We start from the raw sequence: 24,739 nt of genomic DNA on the forward strand, positions 1-24,739 counted from the left end.
GATAAAAAACAACTGGAGCTAACTTAACAAGTGGCACATCCACTTCTTAAATTACCATCATTTCCAATATACCCACTACATTATCTAAAATAATGGCAGAAGTTGTAATCGTCCCCGCAAACGTTTAGTCCACCTTCACCAAGTAACCCCCGCTAGCAGGCTAAATACGCAGCTGTAACCTCTCCACCAATGCCATTGACACCAAACTTCCTTGTGCTCCAGAATTCAAAAACGCAAACAACGTTTGTTCAACTTAATTTAAATACTACCGCTGTTGCTCTCTTTTTATTAAACGTTAATCTGGCATAATATGAGTACAAATACGATTGTTATATTTAAACAACATTCTTATCTCAACTGGGTCTCATCAACTGAATTATACGAGACATTTTACAATCATATAGATCATTGTGATTTTCATTTCCTACGTATGACAAAGATAACATTAATTATATAAAAGAGATGAATTGTAATTATATAGCACAGTCATTGTTTACTCTGTTTAGTGAATTGTGCGTTAATTGTACCCAAATTCCACAATTTAGTTTATTTTGTTACGGATTTTGATGTCTTGATAAAGTTATACACTGGTTACTTCAGCTGCGTAAAAATGGATACATCAAGGAAAGTACCGTTTGAGGAAGCGTTAAATTTAACCGGTGAGTAAGAAATGTGTTGTAAATAATATAGTATTCACGATCAAGTAATGATCTTGATTCACAAATATTAATTAATGAAAAATCTTAAATATTACCGTATCGGTCTGTAAATTCTTAAATGTACCATAACTGTTTCTTTAATCATTTTCTTTCATAGAGTACCACATACATCAGCCTTCTGTGCCGGAACACATCGAATCGTACGAACAAGTGTTATGTGCGCGCAAATCAATAATATCCCGAAGCGACCTTAGCTTAGACTGGCTGTATAGGTCAAAAACTAAAATTACGTACTTACTTCTTTTGGCCTCTACATCATCAAACATCGACGCAAGCCCTAAAATTACTTTGTTTCAGGATTCGGCAAATTCAACTACGTAACATTACTGGTGAATGTTTTAGTGATACTTAGTGTTGTGTTTGAGATTTATTCCGTTTCCTATGTCGTACCAACAAGTGCCTGTGACTTGCAGACTACAGTTTATCAACAGGGGTTGATTGCTAGTACACCCATGGCCGGTGAGTAATGAATAATACTGGCTTCTAAAAGGCGTATCAAACTATCATATCAGTACAACCATCACAAACAGTGATCGCATCCAGACACTATGTAAATGTACTGGCATAAAACAATTGCAAAACTATGGATTCGAATTCTACCATATTGAGTAATATCACTGAAACTAATACACCATTGTGGATATTTTGTAATTATCTTCTTCGATCTATCTTAATCGAATACTCGTTGAATACTTTCAGGTATTATATTAACATCGAATTTTTGGGGGTACCTGGCTGATACGAGAGGCAGACGGAAAATAGTTATTCTGTCGCTCTTACTCTCATTCTCTTCTAGCACTCTGGCCTGTTTTTCACCAAACTGGATATGTTTGTTTATATTTAAATTCATTTCTTCTACTGCGTAAGTATTTTTAATTTAAATAAAAACAAAGCAGAATATTTTTCTCACAACAAGATCTTGTACATTTCGTAAATAATATTTTGGTTTTTTTATTTATTTTAGCTTAGCTGGCACTTATCCTTTAGGATTGACAATACTCGGTGAATTTACTCCTGCGCATAAGAGAGCAATAATAGTGGCTATGATTGGGACAGTATTTACAACGTCATTTGGTTTGCTAGGAAGTAAGTACATTTTTTTTATTTATCTACATAACATAAAGAGTAAAGATTATTTTTTATTATATTATATATGCATAATAAATTTCAAAGAGCTATTAAACTGTTTATCCATTTAATAGCTGGCTGAACACAAAATGCCTGATCAACTTACAAACCCAAAGATCAAAGTCTAATTATCGCTTTCAGTACTATCGATACCAATATCCAACCTAAAGTTTTCATATCACGTGCCAATTCTGGATATAAACCTGGTTCCCTGGCGTCTTCTAAACTTCTTGACCACGACACCAGCTGCCATTGCCGCATTTGCCACTTACCTTACATATGAGACACCAAAGTTTCTTTTAAGTGTGGGAGAGGAAGAGAAAGCTTTAGATGTGTTAAGAAGAATGTTTAACATAAATACTGGCAAAGGAAGAGAGGAATATCAGGTATAAAATATAAATTAAATGCGCGAAAGCTTAAACTTAATTTTATATTAATTTCAGTTAATGACTATTGCGATGTATGAAACGTAAAACGTTGCAATACTCGTACATTTTTAAGTTCGGTCTCTAATTCAATCTAATAATGGCTGGCTTCTAACAAAATAATTTAAGTATTAAATTTATCAGTTATTACGTTTTTTTCAGGAATTTCGAGGGCAACGGCGACTATTGTCAAGCGAATATATTTATTTGTACATAGGTCTTCGATAACATTTACAATTGTAGGAAATATATCGATGCTTCAATGCACAAAAACCTTTATGTGGTACAACAGTGCGTCACAACATAACCGTTTATTCAGTTGCAATGAAAACTGCTTCAAATAAATTCCTAGTCTTAACAAACTCGGCTTCCGGAGTTTCTTATATTTCTAATAATCACTGTTAAATAAATTTCATATAATAAACATATAGAAATATTTTGTCTCTGTATCTATAAATTTAGAAAAGCAATGATGCGTTGATAAGTGCCAATTGCACAGTAGATGTAGATGTTATAAATTTAATGCATTTATACAATGTATAGACGATCCCATACAAAACATTCTCAGTTGTTTAAATGTTTGTAGGTACATTCCTTATTCTTGGACGAATCGAGTTCAGAACCGAGCAAGAGCTTATGGGCATCTATAAAATCTCAAACAACGCCATTGCTAAAGCCGCCGTTACTCAAGAATACTCTAATTCTCTCCTTTTTATTCAGTATCGTATACTTTGTGTAAGTATTATTAAAATAGATGATTTGTAAACTAAGTAAAAACACATGCTCTTAGAGAAGCAAAATATAGTGATTATATTGGCCTATTTGCAAATCCTTGTATAGTCTGACGTTTGGATATACGAGATGTTCGTATACAATGAAATTCTAGAGATGTGAAATTATTTTTGTTTTAGTATTAATCCATTCTACGTCTGGTTACCAGTTGTAGCAAACGCTATTGTACAAACCAAGAACAATGGGCAAAATGGCCTTACCCTTTGCGAAACACTTCGGTATTCTGAAAATCTCACTGTTGCACAGGTATTTCGTCATTCTATTTGAGTACTTGCACGTTAATAATTTCAAATGGTTTTTCATAAATAAATTTGTCTACACAGAAAGTAACTATTTATTTTACAATTTCAGAGTAATGAATGTGCAATGAATAGTACGGCGATGTTCACTGTATTTATAGTGACTCTCGTGTTAGGAAGTTTGAACGCCTTCCTCAGTGCAACTATTGAACATATTGGTAAAAAGAGGCTTCTTATTTGCGTCCAGGTATTTTCAATATTCTGAGTTTGAAGAACGTAATATCCGAAATTATAGTATCGACTTTTTAAAATACTTTCACTAGTACAAAAATATATGTAACAAGTAATGATGAAAAATTATCAATCAGGGATAGGATGTGACAATACACAAGTATCATTTAATATCGATTTTGCATTATTTGTGATCATCTGTCACGGGGTCATACGAATTTTTTTCAATAAGATTAATTATAATAAACTAAATTGCAGTAAATCAAAATTGATAAAAAAAATATATTTTCAGATAATCTCAGGTCTGACCGGCCTGGGCATTAACTTCAGTGCTCACTGGGCTATGAATAGTGTTTTGTTTCTTCTCTTCTTGGTTGGAATACTTAATTTCGGCTTCCTCTGCACCTTTAGTGTTGATATGTTTCCAACGTACGTCAAGTAAGTATTAATGTTCCATAGTATAGAATAACTGCACTATAAAGGAATTTAATATCCAGTAGTTATTAAACGTACTTACGATAAACGCAAAGGCGGGTTTTAGCTCCTAAATATATTAATCGTATCACAGATCTTTTGACCCAAGCCGTTAATATGTATTACCTTATGACCTTTTTGTATACATAATTTCATAGCAATTAATAATAAGTGTGTTTCCAGGGCAATGGCAATATGTCTATCGATGATGATCGGAAGGGGAGTGTCAGTGATTGGTATCAATGTGGTCAAGAGTATGTTGACCTATAATTGCGAACTGGCCTTTTACTGCTTTCCAGCATTGGCTTTCAGTGAGTATTCTATTGCAGGCGATGGCAATGCTTATAAGATCGTAACAGTTAAATAAAAAGATTTACCTTGCCTTTACCTAACCTGACCCAAAATAAATATTAACATCAACAACAATCGTCAGTCCGGCGCTGAAGGATAACGCACATGCATATCAAAATTATACGGTAGAGGACCGTAGTGATATTAAGTAAATTGAGCGTTAAAAATATTATCTATTATTAGAAGCATTACCATTTTACTCATTTCATTGTTTTTAGTCGGAGCATTTACTGGTCTACTCCTGCCGGGTGATAAGAAAAGTGAAGAGAAAGAAAATAGCATATAAGAAATACTTGTATTGTAATAATAAGCAATTTTTACGAGATAACTCCACCTGTAGACATCTCGCACCAGTTATCCATAAACCTTATCATATTATTAAATTTTAATAATTGCAGTAATAATATCTTGTTGTCGTCATATTGTAATCGTTGAAAGTGTATTGCACAATTGTTGTGATTACATCTATTGTTAGCTATCTTTTGTTAATATTTTTTATTAAGAAGTTGAGATAAGTTAGGTGTATCACACTATATTTGATTACTATAAGAAAACACGTTCATAAATATAATTTTATTTACTTAACTGACTTTCATCATCGGACCGCCGCGCACCACCACTGTGTGTGTATATGACTACTAAACTATTTCCGAACCAATTCGACTTAGGGTCGTTTAAGATCAGATAGTACAAATTCTCAAAAGGCCGGCAACGCACTTGCGAGCCTCCTGCCCGTTTGCCGTTTATTTGCCTTGATCAATAAAAAAAGTGAAAGTCAATACAACTTCGGATCGTCTGTTACTATGGGCATGGCAAGACATAACCTTATTTTTTGTTTGTGTTACTTATACTTCTATAATAAGTGAAAAAATTATTGGTTTCTTAAAATGTCATGGTAACCAAATAGAACGTCTATGTTATAATAGATTTGTTTAATATTGAAATAAACTCTTTTCCTTATGTGAGTGAGTGAGTGAACTTTTATTGGAAAAAGCTGCCAGTAGAAGTCCTCCAGCGTTGCAAAAGTAGCCGCCTGCTCATTTGCTTCTTAATAAACATGTGCAAACATTTATTAAAAAATATGTTGTAAAATTAAAAACTTGTTTGTTGTTAAAAAAATAAATACACCACTGAACGAAAATCTAATCATAAATTGAAATATTAATTGTCTTTAATAGCAGTAGCATTTTTTTCATAGTACAAGATGATTAAAACCTTTTAATTTTTATATTAACTAAGGGAGAGTCGCTGAAGACCAAAGAACAGTTTTCGTACCCTCTTTTTTCACGAGTAGATAGCTGATAGAGGACAAATCTTTGTTTTTTTTTATTATTAATTACTTAAAGATGTCATGTCAGCATAGAAATGGTGCAATGGTTGCAGCTCCTTACAAACATTTTGTAAAACAAAAAACTTGGCGATTAAAAGGAGTGGCGGAGAGTGTTGGAGTTTGAATGTGTCAGTAATGGCAGACAACATTTGTCACAGTTTTTGAATATCGGAATGTTTATTCAAATGTTATAACATGGTTGTTTTCTGTTATGAAACTTTCTTCTCTTCTAGACACGGACAGTGAAATATCCTAGGGTTTTATAAACATAAGTTCTTGTAAATGTGTAATAGTGTGTAATGTTTGTAATATATAATATAATATTAACTATGAAGTCAGTGTTTTAAAATAGACCCTTACCTCCAGAGCCCAGTCACCTCAAATGGAACCGTCTAACAGAGAGTTTATTGCCAGTTCTTCACGTCCGTTCTACGCCTTTGATTTGAGAACTGGCAGTAAATGTAAAATTAGAAGCATTTAATACGTACAAATTTCTTTATTGACGTTCATAAGTGTACATTTTGTTAACAAAATGGATAAATGATTTTAAATTTGAATTTGCATGAGAACGTGAATGTGGCGATAATTTCTAGGTTTTGAGTACTAAATAGGTTAAACAACCTTAAATAGACGCGAGTATTGAGCACAGAATGATAACAATCTCAATATGACAGTTGACAAAAGAGAGTCTTTGTCAATTCTGAGTCAACTATTGTTCGATTGTAGATTGCTTATAAATATATTAGTTTTTCTTCTTATAATGGCTTCCTATGTACCATTGTTTTATAGATCCAGAATAACGATGATAGCAATGGAAGAAGTGTCTAAGCAATATGAGATCCCAATAGTTACCTTATTTTAAGAAAACTTTTATTTTTTAATTTTGTCATAAGACATGTTCGCTTATATGTAATGGCCTATGGAAGTAATAACGCAACGGCCGCGCCAGCTGAAATAAATAAATATCTTTTGAAGGCGTTATAATTGTGAAGCATAATGTTAGTAACAGACTATGGAAGAAAATCCCGAATAGGGTCACTAAATTTACTTATTAGTCTAGCTTATTAATTAATTCATTTTTTTTTTGTTGCTCACTTGCTCAAACATTAAAGGTCTTGCAAAAGATCTTGCAACCGGCGAGTAGTATCTGAATATCGACGACATATTGTGTAAAAAAATTATATCAGTCTGCCTTCGTTGACCAAGTAAATGAATAGAAAAAAAATTTCACCATAGTAACAGATAACAAGAGTTATTTCAATTTAGATCCACGGCTGTGAAATTAATTATTCTAGATTGACTAGTAACAAGGTAGCTGAGCACATATAATAAAATACACTTACAAAAAGCCAACGTAGCAGAAGTATAGAAAATAGCGTTGCAATGGTTCACGATAGTTCCTCCGATTAATATCACAGCCGTTAGAGATACGAAACGACCTAACATGAAGCCCAAGCTTGGTGCGAGACCTCTGAAATAAAATTATTTACTGGGTGTAAAAAATGAACTCAAAAACTACTAAACGTATTTAAAAACCGTGATCTTGTCATCTAAATATATCATCATATCGCATGTAGTTCAATAATAACAACAAAGTAGCCTCAAACTGATGTTAAAATAAGGTTCTATTAAATGTACATAAGAATCTTTTTGGCCATGCTGACCATAGTTGTCTCACAAAACTTTACTATGAGTAAATGTTGTATAAAGCACCTGCAGGATGTGGGATATAAGTCGACGAAATAAGATGCGATGCTCCCGATCCCGATGGCAGTTATTTGAGCCAATGTGAAGAATATTATGCTTGCTATGGGCTGTCTCAATACTATTATCTGAAAACATTTTAATCTATTAAGTAGGAAACCAATATACGTGTACTATAAAATACGTGGTCTATGAAAAATCCTCTTCAGGCATCTTTAAAGACTTCGCTTACCATAACACAACTGACTCCAGAAATAAAAAGAGAGCCCATCAAAATCTGGCGTCGCCACGTCGCCAATTTCGCAACACAAAGGTTCACTACTACGAAAAATAAACTTGCAATAATACCAGAAAAAATTGTTTCTTCAGATAATGTTCCAGTGCAGGGTGCCTGAAATTTTATAGTTAATATTATACAACTGAAAAGTTTCGTTTACATCTCACCAAGTATAGCATTGAATTGAAAAAGGTTTGTTTTAGAGTAATTTATTCAGAGGTCATATTATGACATATCACATGATGCTGCGACCTAATTGACATAAATGACTTTTATTTGGTATCATCTTGATATCAAAATATTAGGAGCTGTGGGTCGTTAAACGCTGACGCTGTAGTATTATCGATATCAAATTACGCATTCTTAGGCAGTCGTCGATCAGTACCAGAGAAAACTTGTGTCTCGTGTCTTGTGTGTCCAAACTCTGCTACGTTGAGTCCCGGACTGAGGTACTTCTCTATTTTAACTCCAAGAAGACCCAAGGTCGCTTGTTTTCCGCTAAAATACCGCTACTTCTCTCTTCGAAGACACTCTTCTCAAATTCATAGACAGCATCAGAATACTGGGCGTAACTTTAATACCATCACTTATTTTAACGAACACAATAAGATTTTGAACAGTCTAAATTCATGTATTATTTTAAATGTAAGTTTCACTTATATTCTCCCACAATAACCAACAGCTGATCGCGAGGGGCTCTATTTTGTATCGTTGTCTGCAAGGTTTTGGCATTCACTACGATACGAAAGTTAATAGTCGAATTTGTCAAAAGCGCCGCTTGGCTAACTATAGAGTTTATCATATGACGCTAACGATTCGTTTCAAGACTTTAACAACATTTGGCTACCAATTATTATACTTTATTATTTAGTTTTATATTTTATAATTATATTCGATACGTTAGGACAAATTACATAGAGTAAACAAATGTCAAGCCAATGTTTATTCTATTCTTCATAACCCTAATGCTGGTTGTCCAGGGGGCAGGTTAGGAGTTTAAGTTTGAAGGTGTAACGGACTTGATTCGTGACCTAAAAACCAGAACCCAATTCCTTTGCTTCTGTATACAGCTCGCAAGAGTGCCGTGAAACAGAAAAATGAATGTTATTAATTAGACACCAATTTACCTAAATAGGGACTCTTCCTTCCATGGCAGCTTGCACTCCAGGGCATTACCATAAAATAATATATATATATTTGTAATGTAGCTTGCGAAAGGACTATGATTAAGCCTTTTAATTAGCTCTAAAGCCTAACGGAGAGAGAAAGAGTTCTTTCATATGCCATATTGAAGTAATTCGCTTTCTGTGCATAACATCCATACTATCCGGATATTGTATTCAGAGATTCCTACAAAGATACTTACATTAGAGTTTCTATGCGAAACAGAGTCCTCCGTTATACTTTCACAGAATGAAACCTGCGCTCCATCTGATGAAAACGATTTGAAAACAATATCTAGCATCGTTGGGAACCACATCACAATAGTGTTGTTTCTGAAATTTTTTAAATATGACTTTTTCTAAAAGATATGAGAGATGCAACGATTTATAACACCTACACATCTCGATCTGGTAGTTAAAACATCGGATTTCTGGCATTATGGAATAATTTATAAATATCTAAGACATTCCTTTCCATTACAGGGGTAATTACATACTTTTTCCGTTAAATCCTCAGCGATATCGGTAAATCAATTGAAAACATTTGTTATATTTAAACTAGAGCCATTGCTGAAGGCTCATTGTTATGTAAATGGTATTTATCAACGATGCCACATTATAATATTTTGTAAACCTGTTCGGAAAAACTAAAATTTGACCGAGTTTCTCATGAGGATGCATATTTGAACAATAGTTTTTTAAGTATCATCGATATGAAATCTTATGTGATAAGTTAAATATATTTTTGATATTTTTTTTTAATGAAAGTTATTTTTCAAATTTCCTCCAGTCGATGAGGCTCCTTCCTCATCTGATTTAACATTGGGCGGTTACTTAATGTAATCGTCGGCGACGCGCATAAAGTTACAAAACACAAAAAATACGCATGTTAGACAAAACTAGAAGACAGCTTATTTAAAAACGTGAATACCTAAATAACTTACATAGAACAAGTAAGTGATAATAAATAGAACAGCTGCAATGTCCTCCACAATAATGGTGGCTTAAACAGTTGGCCTATTTGTTGCCCAAGTGTAACACAACAGGAAATTTCTTTGGCGACGCTGACCGTTGACTGAAGCGACTTAACCTACAAGACAAAATTACAATTTATTAGGGATTTGAACAAGACGCTTACAACTAATACTATTACAGAATACAACAAATCACTGGATCGTTTAAAACTCACCGGAAATTCGTGTTCTTTATTCCCATTCGCCACAAACATCGTCTTCAGGACCTGTAAAGCTTCATCTCCGTCTCCTCTGTCTGCTAAGAATTTAGGGCTCTCTTGCAGGGTCCACATGAAAATGGCGCCGAAACCAAGTGGCATACACAAAACCATCGAGAAAAGACGCCAAGAGTTGAATGTAATAGATAACAAGGGTATGGGGCACGCAAATGTCAAAGGTAGAATGATGTAGGCTAGACCTGTAAAAATTCCAAAGAAATAAAAGGTTTTCTAGTGGATTAGGGTTCTAGGATTAGGTTTGGGTAATAAACATATATCTAATCTAGAATAAACGCCTCTTAATTAAATTTTATAATACATTTATCCAATATAGACAAATAGACGAAAATATAAAAAAGATTTCTATTACATATGTGTAGTCATTGCTACACTTTATTAGTAATCGCGTTTCAAGTTGTTCACGCCACTTATTAAATATTCTACTAATATGACTTACTTCACGATACTAATTACGCACCATAAGACAACATTTCACTTGCTAAATTCATGCTCATCATTATGAAGATATATTGTCCTCTATTCCTGTCTCTGGTACACTCTCCGAGGTATGTCATTGTAAGCGTGAATGATGCAGTAGAGCTGGAAAAAGAACGGTTTATAAAGGTTGATGTTTTAACATGGTAACTAATTAAAACTTTGAAATACCGGCTAAATATCTATGACATTATTTATACCTAAATATGTCTGTCATATTGAGTAATACATATTTGCAGTTACCACCAGAGGCGCTATAAATGGTTCAACTATTGTTTCTGATACTACGATTTGACGCCGAAATATTTTACGTTATCTTTAACTCATGGTATGCCTTAGACCTAATCATGAGTTAAGGGAAATATCCAAAACACCGCCTTTCTATTTTTTTTTATAGAAACAGGGCAGACGTCTTATCTGGAGACTATCTATGCTCTCTCGGAGGATTTTCGTGTCGATCTTGTAGATATTGCCTAAGTCGAATTGATCCTTACTTATTAATTAATGCTTAGTACTTCAGTGAGTAACAGGTTCCACTTAGGGGTGGTAGGTACGCGGCTAAAACTGCCTTAAACTGCTCAGTTGTGTAACGACGGACGTCGAGGTTATACGGGTGGAATTTCGTATTCTGCCTCGACGACTGATGATAGAACTCAGCAGGCGAACTCTTAAGCCGAACAAGTCCTTCGAACAATCTTTATGATAAATGCAGAGTGACCCCACATCTCTACACAAGATGTTGTGAGCCTTGAAACGTTAATGCAGTCAAATCTATGCGTTTAAGACGTATAGAATACGGATACATAGCGCGGGTGTGCGAAGGGTATGTGATACCTTTGAAATGAACCTTTCTTCTCATTTCTCTAAACACTCAAATACTATAACAGTCAGCAGTGATAATATTAAAAAAACACTCACAAGCTACACCCAATAATCTTGAACGCTAGCATCATCTGCCAATTGACTGAGAAACTCCCTAGAAGTCCAAAAATAAATCCAATTGAAGTGGAGAGCAGCAAGGCGCTTTTCCTTCCTCGTGTGTCAGCATAGTAGCCCCATGGGTATGCAAAGAGTAAGCCTGGGAAAAAATATATACCACAATAAATAACATAAAGCCCCGTCCTTATCTGTATGCTTAGGTATTTTCTTGTGAACTCGAAAATATAAATAAAAGGTTTTTTATATTATAATACGCTAAGATAAGGAACATTCGGAAATCTCAAGCTTTAGATCTTGTATTCATATCTCGGCAGTGCACCAATGGATTTTCTGTTTCTACTCGGTGGTGATAATAATTGTCCGAAAACCAGACGTTCCTGGAAGATCTAAGTATGATGTCTGTCACAAATGGCTGTCTAAATATCAAATATATTTTCTATTAATGTAGTATCTGAGGTAAAAAAATCCTTTTAATAGACACTTGATACCTGCAAACGGTGAACTAGCTAGAAGACCAATCTGGCTGATGGTAAGATCCAGATCACAGGTAGCAGCAGCTACGGTGATTGCAAAGCCAAACATTTCAAAGGCCACCGCTACTGATATCAAACTGCATGCCGCTAGCACTTTATAGTTGTATCGGCCATGACCTGAAAAAGTTTACATAGTTACAGGAATATATGCTTGAAATATAGATAACATTTTTGTTAATAAAATAAGTCATAAAATGTTTTTATGAAAGAAGTCGTAACATCAATTTTTATCTCATATATTAAATAATAATTTATTAGAATAATAATTTCGTTCCTCGGTTTCTCTGTTTGTTTCTCCCATCATTTTTAAAGTCTTAAGTACTTGCTAAGTAGTGCTTTGGTGCAATGAGGAATTAATTAATATACTCGTATACAACCCCACTGACTGTTGTATCAACATTTACGTTGAATGTTAAATTCACCTACGTCAAACGACTAATCCGCATAGGTCAAATCAGATCTTTATTTTTGTAATAAGAGCTGCATTTGTGTTTCGATTTAAATTACCAGTTATCTCAAACGCGTCTCCGTAACTCCAACATTTCTCATTATCCACTTCACAGTTAGACATTTTGAATAATACTAAAATACCTAAAACTTCGCTTTTCTCATCAATCACTATTTACTTTGTACACATTACTATCTCTACCGTAAAATTGTCATTTGTTATATCTTAAAATAAATATCTTTCCTTTTGTATGAATACTACTAATGCGGAAGTAGTTGGCTGGTTTTTTAAACGCGTCCATAAGACTGTTATTTTCTGAAATAACAATCATATGTTTTTTATAAGATTAAATTATTTCTAATGCACTGTTATTGCCAAGAAGCTTATCATCACATTTTTTAATCACCATTTTTTTTTCATAGAGTTTACGCCATACACAAAATCAAGAAAACCTGGCATCAGTCGTTCACGAGTACGACGCATGAACCATCGCCCCCTCTCTATTATAACAATAAATCCATATCATAATAATAAATGATCTTGTCTCACCAGCCATTCCAAACGAAGTCAATCCTTTTACATCTTCTGAGTTAGCATCTGTTGGAAAAGATCAGGCTCTTCGTGGTCTTCGTGCCATAACGCTGTACGTATAGTGTACCGCGAATATTACTACTCGTATTATACGATTTTTTTTTTCAACCTACTTTTAAAATCTAATGTTTGATTGTCTCTTATCTTGTTAAATAATAATAAAATGAGAGTACGTCATTTGTGTTGGCTCTTTTAAATGAGAAGTTATCATAAGACAAGTTAAGGTTTTGATTAATGACTAGCCGGTATCCGCGACTTTCTCCGCATAAAATTACCATCTTTGTTAAACAATTTAAATGATAACTTAGCCAGCACGAAAAACAATGAATATGACAAGTTCATTACAAAAACATCGTGAAAATCCGCCTTTTCTTAGACACAAAAAGTCAAATATGTTACAAATTATGAAATTTTTATACAAAAAATTACAGTTGTCCAACTGTATTCAACATAGATTTGTGGTCTCAGCTTAGTATCTCTTCTAAACAATAATTGTGTTATGCTGGTATAATTGACTGGGAGGGAATCATCGAGACTGGTCATTCTCTTCCTCATTCTTGTTAACTACCACTGATGGTCGCACTTAACACTTCAAATTATAAAAAGTGAGGGTGCAATTTAACTACCTATAGTAAAGTTTATAAAAATAATAAAAAACCTGCAAAAAACATATAAAAACTTTAAAAGAGGATAACCTTAAGTGAAGTATCTTAATGTAAGTTTTAACACAACCTACGTATATATGTGATACTGTTGTACTTTGACCCACACATCCAGTAACTTGAACAACAATTATTAATGAAACAAATCTAACATTAAGGGTGTGTTTAGTGCTAAACTGAAGTCAAATTCCTTCCGAATTTATTAAATAAGTTATGGCAATGTCATTTTCAGAAAATTTAGTATTTCATTAAAGAAAAATCAATATTGATCACTTGAAATCGTGTAGATTAAGATTTAAGCAATTGTAAGATTATCTTTGATCCAACATACGTAACATGATTATTTAAGTTGTATATTGAATTCTGAAAAATTTAATTTAACTTTCCTTAACAAAAATAAATTAGTATTTTTTTTTATTAACATTACTCTACTGCCATTGTGTCCAGGGAATTTTTCTATCTCTAAAATTTTAATTACAATAATGTACTTCACAAATGGTGTACGCGTCTCGCGAAATACGCCCCGGCTACATCGGTAATATTTTTATTTACAATATTCATGGGCGAGCCGGGGCGCAATTCCTCTCGAAACCCGCTCTTTTAGTTTTGTTTGCTGCCTTTATATATATTTAATGTTCTTTATATTTCATGAATGGACTTGAAGTTTAAAAACCTCAAAAATATTTTATATTTAATTTTTTTAACCTACAATTATTTTGATTTAAACTTACATAATATGTCTTTAGATTTGACATTAAACAAATAAACATTGTTAACTTCATGACATTGCTTATTCCTATAATTGAAAATGTTATCAAAGCACATTTTTTTAAACAATTGCCTCTGCCCATCTATGTGTAAGGTATACAAGAAGGTCACCAGCCGAGTGACCACGATCAGCTGGTGGCCTTCTAGATATCTCAGGAGCTGGCCGTTAGTAATAGTTTCCATTATTGGAGAACAAGAAGGTTATAGTTATTGGGCGATAGTTGGACGGATCAGAGAGATAGGAGATCGGTCTTTCTGAAGGATTGGATCTATTCAAGCGAGCTTCCAGCGCTTCAAAAGCCGTTTTAGGACCGGAGCCAACTCAGGAGTACAAGTACGCAGCACAATTGGGGGGATGCCATTAGACCCGCTCGACATATGAATGGAAGGAAGATAGAGTTTTGTGGAATCATGGTAATATAGATACATGATAATAGAATCATGTTTAAACTCCCGCCTCATGTTGACATATTATATCAAGTTAAGACTTGATGAGACCTTCACGCATTCTATAACCATTCCTGGTGTTAATTACGATGACCAGAAGATTGGTTTTTTTGCTGGGTCGTATAAAAAATAATAAGACGAATTGTAAATTAAAACGCCACGTGTTTTTATTATCGAAGAAATAAATTAAAAAACAATATATTATTTGTAAATGATAAATGATTTATTTTCTGTAAGTAGGTTTGTACAAACACTTTTACACGTCAATCATATTTTTTTTAAAACTAGATGAGTTCGACGTTTCCTATCTGACTACTCTGAGAAGAAACGCCGAAACAAACTCAGAGGTCCAGACATAACAAGATTATGTGAAGACCATGCAATGCTACGCATTTGTATTTTTCCCTCCCCCTAAGTCTCGGAAATCTAAAGTTTTAGATTTGATTTGTTATGACCAAGAGTTAAAAATTTGTTTGCCAAAGAAGTTTCACTTGACATGTGTACTACGCACGAACTTGCTTTTATTAAGTTACCATTGTTTTTTTTGTATAAAGCTCAAATTAAAGTTAAGTACGAAATGTTTAATCGTTAAAAATAAAGTTAAAAACAATATGTTTTGGTGAGCGGCATGTTAAGTCATAAGCAGCAACAAACGTAGGAGAGAATACGTATTTATTGTTAAATCAATTTCATCGTGGTAGTTGTTTCGTGTTTCAAAAACCATAAGTCAACGAACAGACTGACTAACATATTATATTATTTTTATTTTTATTGTATTTTTACACGGGAGCCGATGTGTACGGTACCCACACTTCTCAAATAAAAATGAATGATGATGTTATGTTTTGTTATATTTTAGTTCATAACTAGAACCGCAAACCAAATGCTAGCAGTCATCGCTTATAACAGATTTCAGTTTTGATTTTCCCAGTTCATTTGGGGATACTTATTATATGAAAGTGATCTTTGGCATTAGATTAGATTCGGTCTGGATGCAAAGTCGTGTTATGCAAATATACAATAAAAAGTACATCATTGGAAATTGTGTTTTTCATTCCTAAGATAAAGAAAAGTGTAAAACAGTAAGTAGTTTCGCATGATCTAAATGTAAATGATACATCATTGTGTATTCTAAATCTTATGGATGTATTATAATAGCTAGATTCCGCCCGCAGCTTCGACCGCGTGAGGTTCGTGTATTTTGGAAAGATTTTAAACGAACTCTTGAACTATAATTGTACCTACCACAATGAATTATAATTCATTGTGGTAGGTACAATGTGGTCTAAACCTTCGTCAAAAATCACAGAAACACGCTTTGTGTTGCTGAAAACCGTACGAAAACGTCATTTTTATATCTTTATATCTTTCTATCTATCTATATATTTATATCTTTCGTTCTTAGCGACAGAGAGACGCGACCCTTTATAAGTAAAGATGTGACTTGTCAACTTGACCAAATTCTGTTATAAATTTAAATCGAGATTAAAGAAAATATTGAAAAAATCATGATACGTAAATCCTCATTAAAATTTAGTATCTTAAAGAAAAGCAACTTTAAAATATACAATCCCAGTAAGGATCAACCATTTTCTACCTGAATTCGAGTCACATTCTAAGCGGGGTTGTAAATATTTCAGAGTTGCTATTTGAACATTAAATAATTTCCAAACATTCATACATTTCATTTTTAAAGTAAGTTATTCAGCACACAGCAGTAGTAGTTTTGGATATTAGTATGTTTACAATGACAAGCAGAAAAGAAAACATGAACATGTGTCTTTTGCATTCCTTGTTTTGTTATTTTCTAGTTTTAAAGCGCAGACGCGTTGGTAACCATATGCAAAACGAATAATTTCTAATCATCCATCTAAATTCACTCAATCATTTTCGACGCATTTTGTGAATAAGATAAGAAAATGTCAAAAATCTAATATTATTGATATCAATTGAGATACTTTTGCACTAGTATAAATGAATGGGCAGTTTCTAGAAAAGTTCCCCTTAATTAGAAAATCGTAATTATTAAAATCACCTCTAAAGCTTCCCTCGGCACCTGAATCCACCTTCGCTTTAAATATGTCGAAGAGCTTTATTTCCTTTAAAGGAACTAGTTACGTATTGTAATTGTTTGTGCCAAATATTGACACTGTTCCGCTTAACGTTTTTTAATAAGCCGAAAGCCAGCAAAAGAGACCTACAATAAAAAACTTACTTGAGTGAGCTATACGTTTTCTTAAATTTCGTTCACGTTGTATAACCAGTTAACGGTACGGGTATTTCGCGGACATGTGACCTACATTTCTAGTTATAAATAGACCTTTGTGATAAGTACGGCACTGCATTGTAGTTGATTGTAATGAGCACTTCCCATTCATAGAATCTTTTCTTATCTTATAAAATATACGAAGTTAAATAAAATTTCACGATTACGACACGAGGGATGTAAATTACGTGATGATAGTTTTTTGGGGCTTAGTTTAGAACAGACAAGTTTTGCGGCAAGACATTGTTTAGAAAGCTTGCTCTGAAAAGACACCGAGACCGAAACCTCAACAATTCAAGACTATTAATCAAAAAATATAAGGTCTTATGAATCGTTATTGAAAAAAATTGGAAAACATGTAACACACACTGAATATACAAAACCGCAATAGGAATCCCTAAACCTTACATTCACAGGAAGGCATTCAACTTTTCACCGACCGACATCTGTTTGTCTATTCTAGAAAAGTCTATCACCTCAATTGGTATTCTCTTCCGACTTGCGTATGGCAATATATTGTCATCATGGTCATTACGACCTTACGTGATTGATGTCTTTCCATTAAATGAACGTTGGATATAATATCTTATATTAAAAACGAATAATTTCATCTTTGTGATAAAATATGCGAAAATAAAAAAGGATAATGATATTTCCCTGATAGAACAAGATTCGCACCCTCCCGTCATCACAATTATTTTTTACTGCTTCCTCTCTCGGATTTAGAGGTTTACTATGCGTCAACACACTTAATGTATACTATAGTCTTTAAGCGACTGAGACAAATAATTGCAGCTATCAATATTTATGTTTATTTAATAATAATAAACTAAAAAAATCTTTTATTAAAATAAAAATAAAATATGTTTATTATGGAACATAAGATACCTGTATCTTATGTTCCATAATAAACTAAAAATGTCATAAATGTCACTTATTCCACGTCATCAAATTTGAATATGTAGGCATCCCTACTCATCGGCAGAGAAGACAGAGGATGTAGGCCGAGAGAAAAAGCCGGCGTAAAAAACTCTCGGTACTCTTTTAAAAGAGCAAATCATCAATCAACACTTATTTTAAAACAAATATCGCAAATTAATTAGAAGTAGCCTGTCTAGCACTAGTCCCAGGCCCTTTTATCAACTAGATAATCGTTAACTTTATAGTAAGCCTTTTTACACAGCTTTTCTTTAATACACTTCTTAAATTTATTAAAAGGCAGAGATAAAAGAGCCTCTGGGATTTTATTAAAAAAGAGTATCCCTTTTCCCAAAAAAGAATTACTAGCTTTAGATAGTCTAGTACGGGGAAATTGCAGCCTGCGTTTGTTCCGAGTATTAACATTGTGCGTATGTTCTATTCTAGTAAAATTATCACTATTACAATACATAATATTTTCATAAATATACTGCGAGGGATAATGATGATATTAATTTCCTTGAATTTATCTCTAAGAGATTCCCTTGACACTGTCTGTTAAAGTATTCGTAACCATAATTGGGGCAGAAACTTTTACAGGTTTTGAACAATTTTTCGAGACAGAAAACCGTAAAACATAATACAACGGACATGTCCTCAAAATTCCAAAATAGTGTTAAATTTAAAAAATCAAATTAATCTCATAACCTAATAAGATTAATGACGATCAGAAGCGATTAATTAATTGCCTTAGCGCATAAAATCGGCTTATCCATAATTACTTTAAGAAGTTTTACGCCTTATATAACGTGACCAACGTTATTCTTTGTTTTTTAAGCAATTCGGGTTTCTTCTTAAAATATGTTTTATAGTATGAGAGATACAATATTTGTATGAAACATCTTCAGTGGTTGTCAAGTGCAATACTAAAATGTTTTAAATATATATTTGACAGAGAAGATCGCGTTTCTTTTGAATTAGTGATTGTTTTTCATCCTACTTTAGTCGGTAAAAATTAAAAGCAGTTAACAATCGACCGTATATATATTCCGCTTGACCACTTGTTTGCTTTATTGAATCTACAATCGTCATAACTATGAAAACTAGGAAATATAATCCCATTTGAATAATCGATGTGTCAAATGGTGGATCGATCATGATGAAATTGACATTGGTTTTTATAACTGATAAAAAGAATCCAAATCTGCGACATTTGCGACTGTGTAAATATTCTCAGTTGTATTTCCTTATCGGACATACAAACAAAATACTTATGATTAACATCAGATGTCGTTGTTAGATGGTTTCTATGGTATATCGAGATGGTCATTTTTCTTATCTATATAAATTACGCGTCACGTTGTTTGTGCGCTATGGACTCCTTAACTACTTAACCGATTTCAATCAAACTGCACACGGTGTGCAATTTTGATTGAAATCGGTTAACTAACTTAGAAGATAGGATAACTAACACTTAATTTATACCAGCAATATTATTTTATTGCAAATTATTTGTTTATTATTTGACAGTCACAATTCTAACAGATGGCGCTCTGTTGAAAGTACCAACGTTTCACATAAGCTACAATTTAATGGCATAACCTCCAAAAAAGCATGGTGGTCTCCATGACTGGGGTTCTCCTACCGTTTCCCTTGAATAGCCTCTGGCATTGAGAGTGTCCATGGGCGGCGGTATCACTTAACATCAGGTGAGCCTCCTGCCCGTTTGCCCCCGGTTCTATAAAAAAAAAGAAAAAAAAAAAGAATAGTTTACTACTATGTAATATAACAAAACCTTAGCCACAGCAACGCTTGGCCGAGGCTGCTAGTACAACGTATATAAATCATTATAGAATTTTTTTATAGTGCAAGAGTATAGGTGTAATGTGCATATTTTTGTTATAGTACAATGATAATGTACAAATTGAGATAAAATTGGTCGATAAATTGAACACCATTGCAAACTCATTGATACTAGACGACGGTCAAAAACGGCAACACCGCCCAACAATGGCGTGCTGGGTTGGGTAAATATTATAGCTAAGTTCACTACCGTCGAAATAATAGCAAATTCAGATAAATAGAATTCGTTTGTTTAATTTTTAAATGGTTTTTATGTAATAGGGTTGATTTTAAGTGTTACCACCGCTCATGGACACTCACATTACCAGAAGGCTCGCAAGTGCGTTGCCGGCCTTTCAAGAATTAGTACGCTCTTTTCTTGAAAGACCCTAAGTCGAATTGGTTCGGAAATACTTCAGTGGGCAGCTGGTTCCACATAATGGTGATGCGCGGCAAAAACTGCCTTAGAAAAACGTTTCTAAAATTGTATGTATCCCGCAAATTTCTTAGATTTAGCGGTCTAAATACCTAACTAAGATAAATGTATATTTGTAATAAATTCAACTGATTCAAGTTGAGATTAATTCGCGTTATTAAAAATAAAAAAATAAATCAGTGGCGCTACAAACTTTTTTGGTCTGGACCTCAGATTTTTGTATCTGTTTCATTATAATTTATTTGTAGGCAAGTAGGTGATTAGAGCTTACTGCCTGATACACGCCGTCGACTTTTTTGGTCTAAGGAAAGCCGGTTTCCTGACGAGGTATTCCTTCACCGTTCGAGCATGTAAATTGCGCACATAGAAAGAAAGTCCATTGGTGCTCAGCCCGGGTTCCAACCTACGACCTTAGGGATGTGAGTCGCACGCTTATGCCACTAGGCCAACATTGCTTTATTAAACTTACTTGGCTTTAGCCCGCGCGGCGCCTCTTGCGTATTATAACGATATTTCCCTTCTTTTCGCACAAAATCGTAACACAAAACGACAACGTCTCTTGTAAAAATTGTCAATGGGAACTATCCATTGTATTTTTACTACACAATATGTTGTTTGTTGTAAAAACGAATAAACATCATTGTGAGCAAGCGGCCAAACAGATTTAATTTAAATTTTGGAAATCGTTGAACCCTTCTTATTTATCACGGAAATGAAATAACCTACTCTACAGATTATTACTATGAAAAATTTTCAATATCGATCTTAGCCACCCATTTCATAATGGCCAGCTAAAACCAGGCAATTGCTGTTCGATATATAATTCGACGTATACTGGAGGTAGATATAATCTATGTATTTGAGTTCTAAATATTAAAACTGCTGATTATGAAACAAACTATTGTCGTGCAAATAAGAAACGATCCGTTCCCTAAACATATTTCACTAAACTATAACTGTGAGCATTCGATAATGGTCATTTACAGATTCCCGTGAATGTCCATTATTGTGGCCGAGGCATAATGGAGGCTGGCGTGGGCATTGCAATGGTAATGAACAGGAAATTATGCGATTGATAATACAGCTATTGAAGAGCAGAAGCTCCAGAAGAACCTATGAAATGCCAGTAAATTTAATATTTTTTATTATTGCGTGAGTTTAATAGCAAATATAATTTAAATATAATAACATCGACTGACGTGAGAGCCTCCTTTGTTGTTTATTGCCGTTTTAGTCTTTGGATGGACGATGCTCTTTTGTTATTCTAATCTGGGAAGTCATTCGTGAAGCGCAATAAGAATGTTTATTCATTTTGCATAATATTGTAATTGTATTGAAAATATTGGATAAGTGTGTTCTCTATAACTTGCATTTCATTACAATATATGAATAGTCTGATGTTGTCATTTTCATATGTAAATTACGAATACAAATCATCATATCACTGTTTTACGTTTATTTATTACTTACTATGTATTTAAAAACCGATCAGTATAATTTACTTTATTTTCGCTTAATGGGACTACGCTACCTTTCATGAGATTCTGACCTCTGCTATTTTTTTTTAAAGAAATTTTCCGTCATGGCAATACTATGTACCTCTAACGGTGAAGAATGAAACATTTCTAATAAACAAACTAATTAATCAATGAATTAAAAACTAATAATAATATCTACAAATAAATAAATAACGTGATTACGTGTATAATATACCTTTGAAAAAGACTTAAAGCAGGTATTGTAAAAATTGACATTCAGCTACTTTCATTTCGACATTCAGTTGTATGTCTAATGCTCGCTTTATTTCCTATCAGAGTTTAATCGGACTCCACAGATTTTGTATGGACAGAACGAGTGACAATTGACACTCGTTAATGCTGTCCAATATAGTGTACAAACAAAGATTGTTTGTACTCAACAGTTATCAGTTAAACTAAATCATAATTTTAGCATCAAAAAAGAAAGATTATGAGGTTATAAATGTACATTAAAATAAACTTCTTTAACATGGTTTTGAATTTGCCGTGATTTCTAAAAAGCACTTAAAACGTCTAGTAATAATAATAATGTTTAAATTCATTATATAAGTCAAAACATATTATCTCCAATTGAAATCCAGTACAACATATAACTGAAATATGCATCAGAACGCATACATTTTACGAATATATTCAATCTAACTTTAACGCAACTGAAAGTTTGGGTGAACGAAATATTTCAACCGCTGACCTAAACTTGGTACCCAAATCCTAATAAACCCTTTGCCCAGACTTTAATTTAAGATAAATATTATCTATATAAATCAGGTTATCGATCCTTACGCCACCTACTTACTTAAAAATTGAGATCAGATTTAACAAATCAAGTGAGGATTACCGATATCATACAGACACGTACCCACAAAATACTATAAATTTGACGAGGCCAATCGCGTTAGTTATATATACATATTATACCAAGAGCACCCGTTGTCAAGCAGATTCAAAGTGTGCCTTTCTAGTATATTTATATATTTTAATACTTCTATAATGTGTATGTATCACCGCCGGATATTTTTTGTGTTTAATTGTAGTAAATACTTTTCCCCAAGTCTTGGAATTACAAATACGTATTGGAATACCTCGGACCTCAGACCTCGACTGCTGATAACACGAAACGATAAGAGCTTCTAAGACACGTAAGTTGGTTTTTAGACCAGGGTGGATAATTTTTGAAACCAAAAAAAATAATAGTAGGTTGAAAACCTTTGGAGAAGGAGGAGAATATAATAAAAATGAAAGGAAAAATAATTTACGGGCGATCTGAGGTCGGGAAAGGGAAGGGGTGAGTTTTTAAGATTCACAATTTTTACCATCGGAAAGTAGATATTTGAAAGCACACTAAATTTTGAGGATATGTGAAAAATGTGTTGTGTTGTGTAATACAAAAGTTTTATATCTTTTTATTATCTACAAACAATACGTCAAGATTTGACTTTTTTCCATAGGACTTTTAGTTTTGCCGGAAATCCCGACCTCAACTAGCTCCTCTTCGAAGCTAGATGGGATAATAATAAAAATATATATAATGCAGAGCAGACACAACTGCTATTTAAATGTTCCGAACGACCTGCAACGATTTTGACAGCAGTAATCCCTTATTAATCGAAATGATATTAATTAATTTTTCATCCCATAACTAAATACTGCTAATAAATCTGATTATATATTTGTTGTTCCGTTTTATTGCAGAAAACGCTTTCAATTCACACAAATATATCTTAACATTGGTGATTTTTCACGTTTACGCTTATCAGTCGATAGTCGTTTCAATAAAAGAATTAATCGGTAAAATAATCAAAGTGTAGCATTTTCTATTTATTCTAATGCCTGTAAGACATTGTCCAAAAACACTATTTAATCGCCTCTCGCGTTTTATGCTCAGCAAAGTACATTTGTTTTCCAGCTTATGAAACTTTCCAATCTAATCAGAAGGAAAACTAATTTTGAAATACGTAATTATTAATTTAATAGCAATATTAATAAATTACAGTCCCGGTGTTGCCAGCTTCCCTCACGGAATTTTTATTAGAAAATTAGTTGACCTGCGCGCAGCGCACTTTACATTGTGATATACCGACACTGAGGATTATATCGAATTAACTTTTGCTCCTAATACAGGTTATATAAATGTTAAAACAAATTATACCAATTGTTCCTTGTCGCACTAATTCTGATATCTTTCGATTTGGTCTATGATAACACTTATGCACAAAGATAAATAATTGATTATTATTATTATTATAAAAATCTATAATTGTGCATTTTGGTTTTATCTACCAAAATAAAATATTAATTTCAAGAGCTCATTTTTTCTATAACGCCAGGGCCAACTGGCAGGAGGCTCACCTGATGTTAAGTGATACGCCGCCCATGGACACTCATATTGCCAGAAGGCTCGCAAGTGCGTTGCCTATCTTTCAAGAATTGGTACGCTCCTTTCTTGAAGGACCCTAAGTCGAATTGGTTCGGAATTACCTTAGCGGGCAGCTGGTTAATACTGTCTTAAAAAACACTTAGTTGTGGTGGTGATACGGCTGGAATTTCGTATGCTGCCTTGACTTCCGATGACGAAACTCAGCTGCAGATCTTAGTCCTAGATTAGTCGATTTAGTTAACCCCAGTCCGAGAGTCCACGTAGCAGAGTTTTGACTTCAGTCACAAGTTTGTCCCGGTGCTCATATCCTATAAATTAAACGTTATTTAATATATTATGTCCTTGACTGGATACACATACAGCAATTTTTTTATTTGAAACAGTTGTCAATAGCTGATGTCCTACCTGTTTGACT

At 33.5% G+C, this 24,739-nt stretch overlaps 2 protein-coding genes across 4 annotated transcripts; one reads left to right on the top strand and one right to left on the bottom strand.

Annotated features, from left to right (window-relative positions):
- The first annotated feature begins 430 nt into the window (after positions 1 to 430).
- LOC125049938 (organic cation/carnitine transporter 7-like) lies at positions 431 to 4,838 on the top strand. The gene is made up of 11 exons (XM_047649481.1): positions 431 to 659; positions 1,017 to 1,178; positions 1,419 to 1,581; positions 1,684 to 1,805; positions 1,989 to 2,233; positions 2,859 to 3,007; positions 3,184 to 3,310; positions 3,416 to 3,550; positions 3,827 to 3,972; positions 4,192 to 4,319; positions 4,578 to 4,838. Exons 1-11 carry the CDS (start codon positions 611 to 613, stop codon positions 4,643 to 4,645), a joined length of 1,494 nt encoding a protein of 497 aa, XP_047505437.1. The 5' UTR covers positions 431 to 610; the 3' UTR covers positions 4,646 to 4,838.
- A 1,332-nt stretch (positions 4,839 to 6,170) lies between these two features.
- LOC125049961 (synaptic vesicle glycoprotein 2C-like) lies at positions 6,171 to 24,616 on the bottom strand. 3 transcript variants are annotated; one of them, XM_047649516.1, is made up of 11 exons: positions 24,426 to 24,616; positions 11,987 to 12,148; positions 11,478 to 11,637; positions 10,543 to 10,664; positions 10,023 to 10,264; positions 9,778 to 9,923; positions 9,037 to 9,166; positions 7,626 to 7,784; positions 7,403 to 7,521; positions 7,033 to 7,160; positions 6,171 to 6,638 (listed from the first exon to the last, which is right to left on the bottom strand). In XM_047649516.1, the coding sequence occupies exons 2-11, from the start codon at positions 12,078 to 12,080 to the stop codon at positions 6,607 to 6,609; spliced, it is 1,332 nt and encodes a 443-aa protein (XP_047505472.1). In that variant the 5' UTR covers positions 12,081 to 12,148; positions 24,426 to 24,616; the 3' UTR covers positions 6,171 to 6,606. The 3 variants fall into 3 exon arrangements, with proteins under 3 accessions (XP_047505472.1, XP_047505473.1, XP_047505471.1); XM_047649517.1 differs by lacking the exon at positions 24,426 to 24,616 and adding an exon at positions 17,163 to 17,206; XM_047649515.1 differs by lacking the exon at positions 24,426 to 24,616 and adding an exon at positions 12,539 to 12,653.
- Positions 24,617 to 24,739: the final 123 nt, after the last annotated feature.

Source organism: Pieris napi, chromosome 5, assembly GCF_905475465.1.
Source record: "Pieris napi chromosome 5, ilPieNapi1.2, whole genome shotgun sequence".
NCBI classification, from domain to species: domain Eukaryota; kingdom Metazoa; phylum Arthropoda; class Insecta; order Lepidoptera; family Pieridae; genus Pieris; species Pieris napi.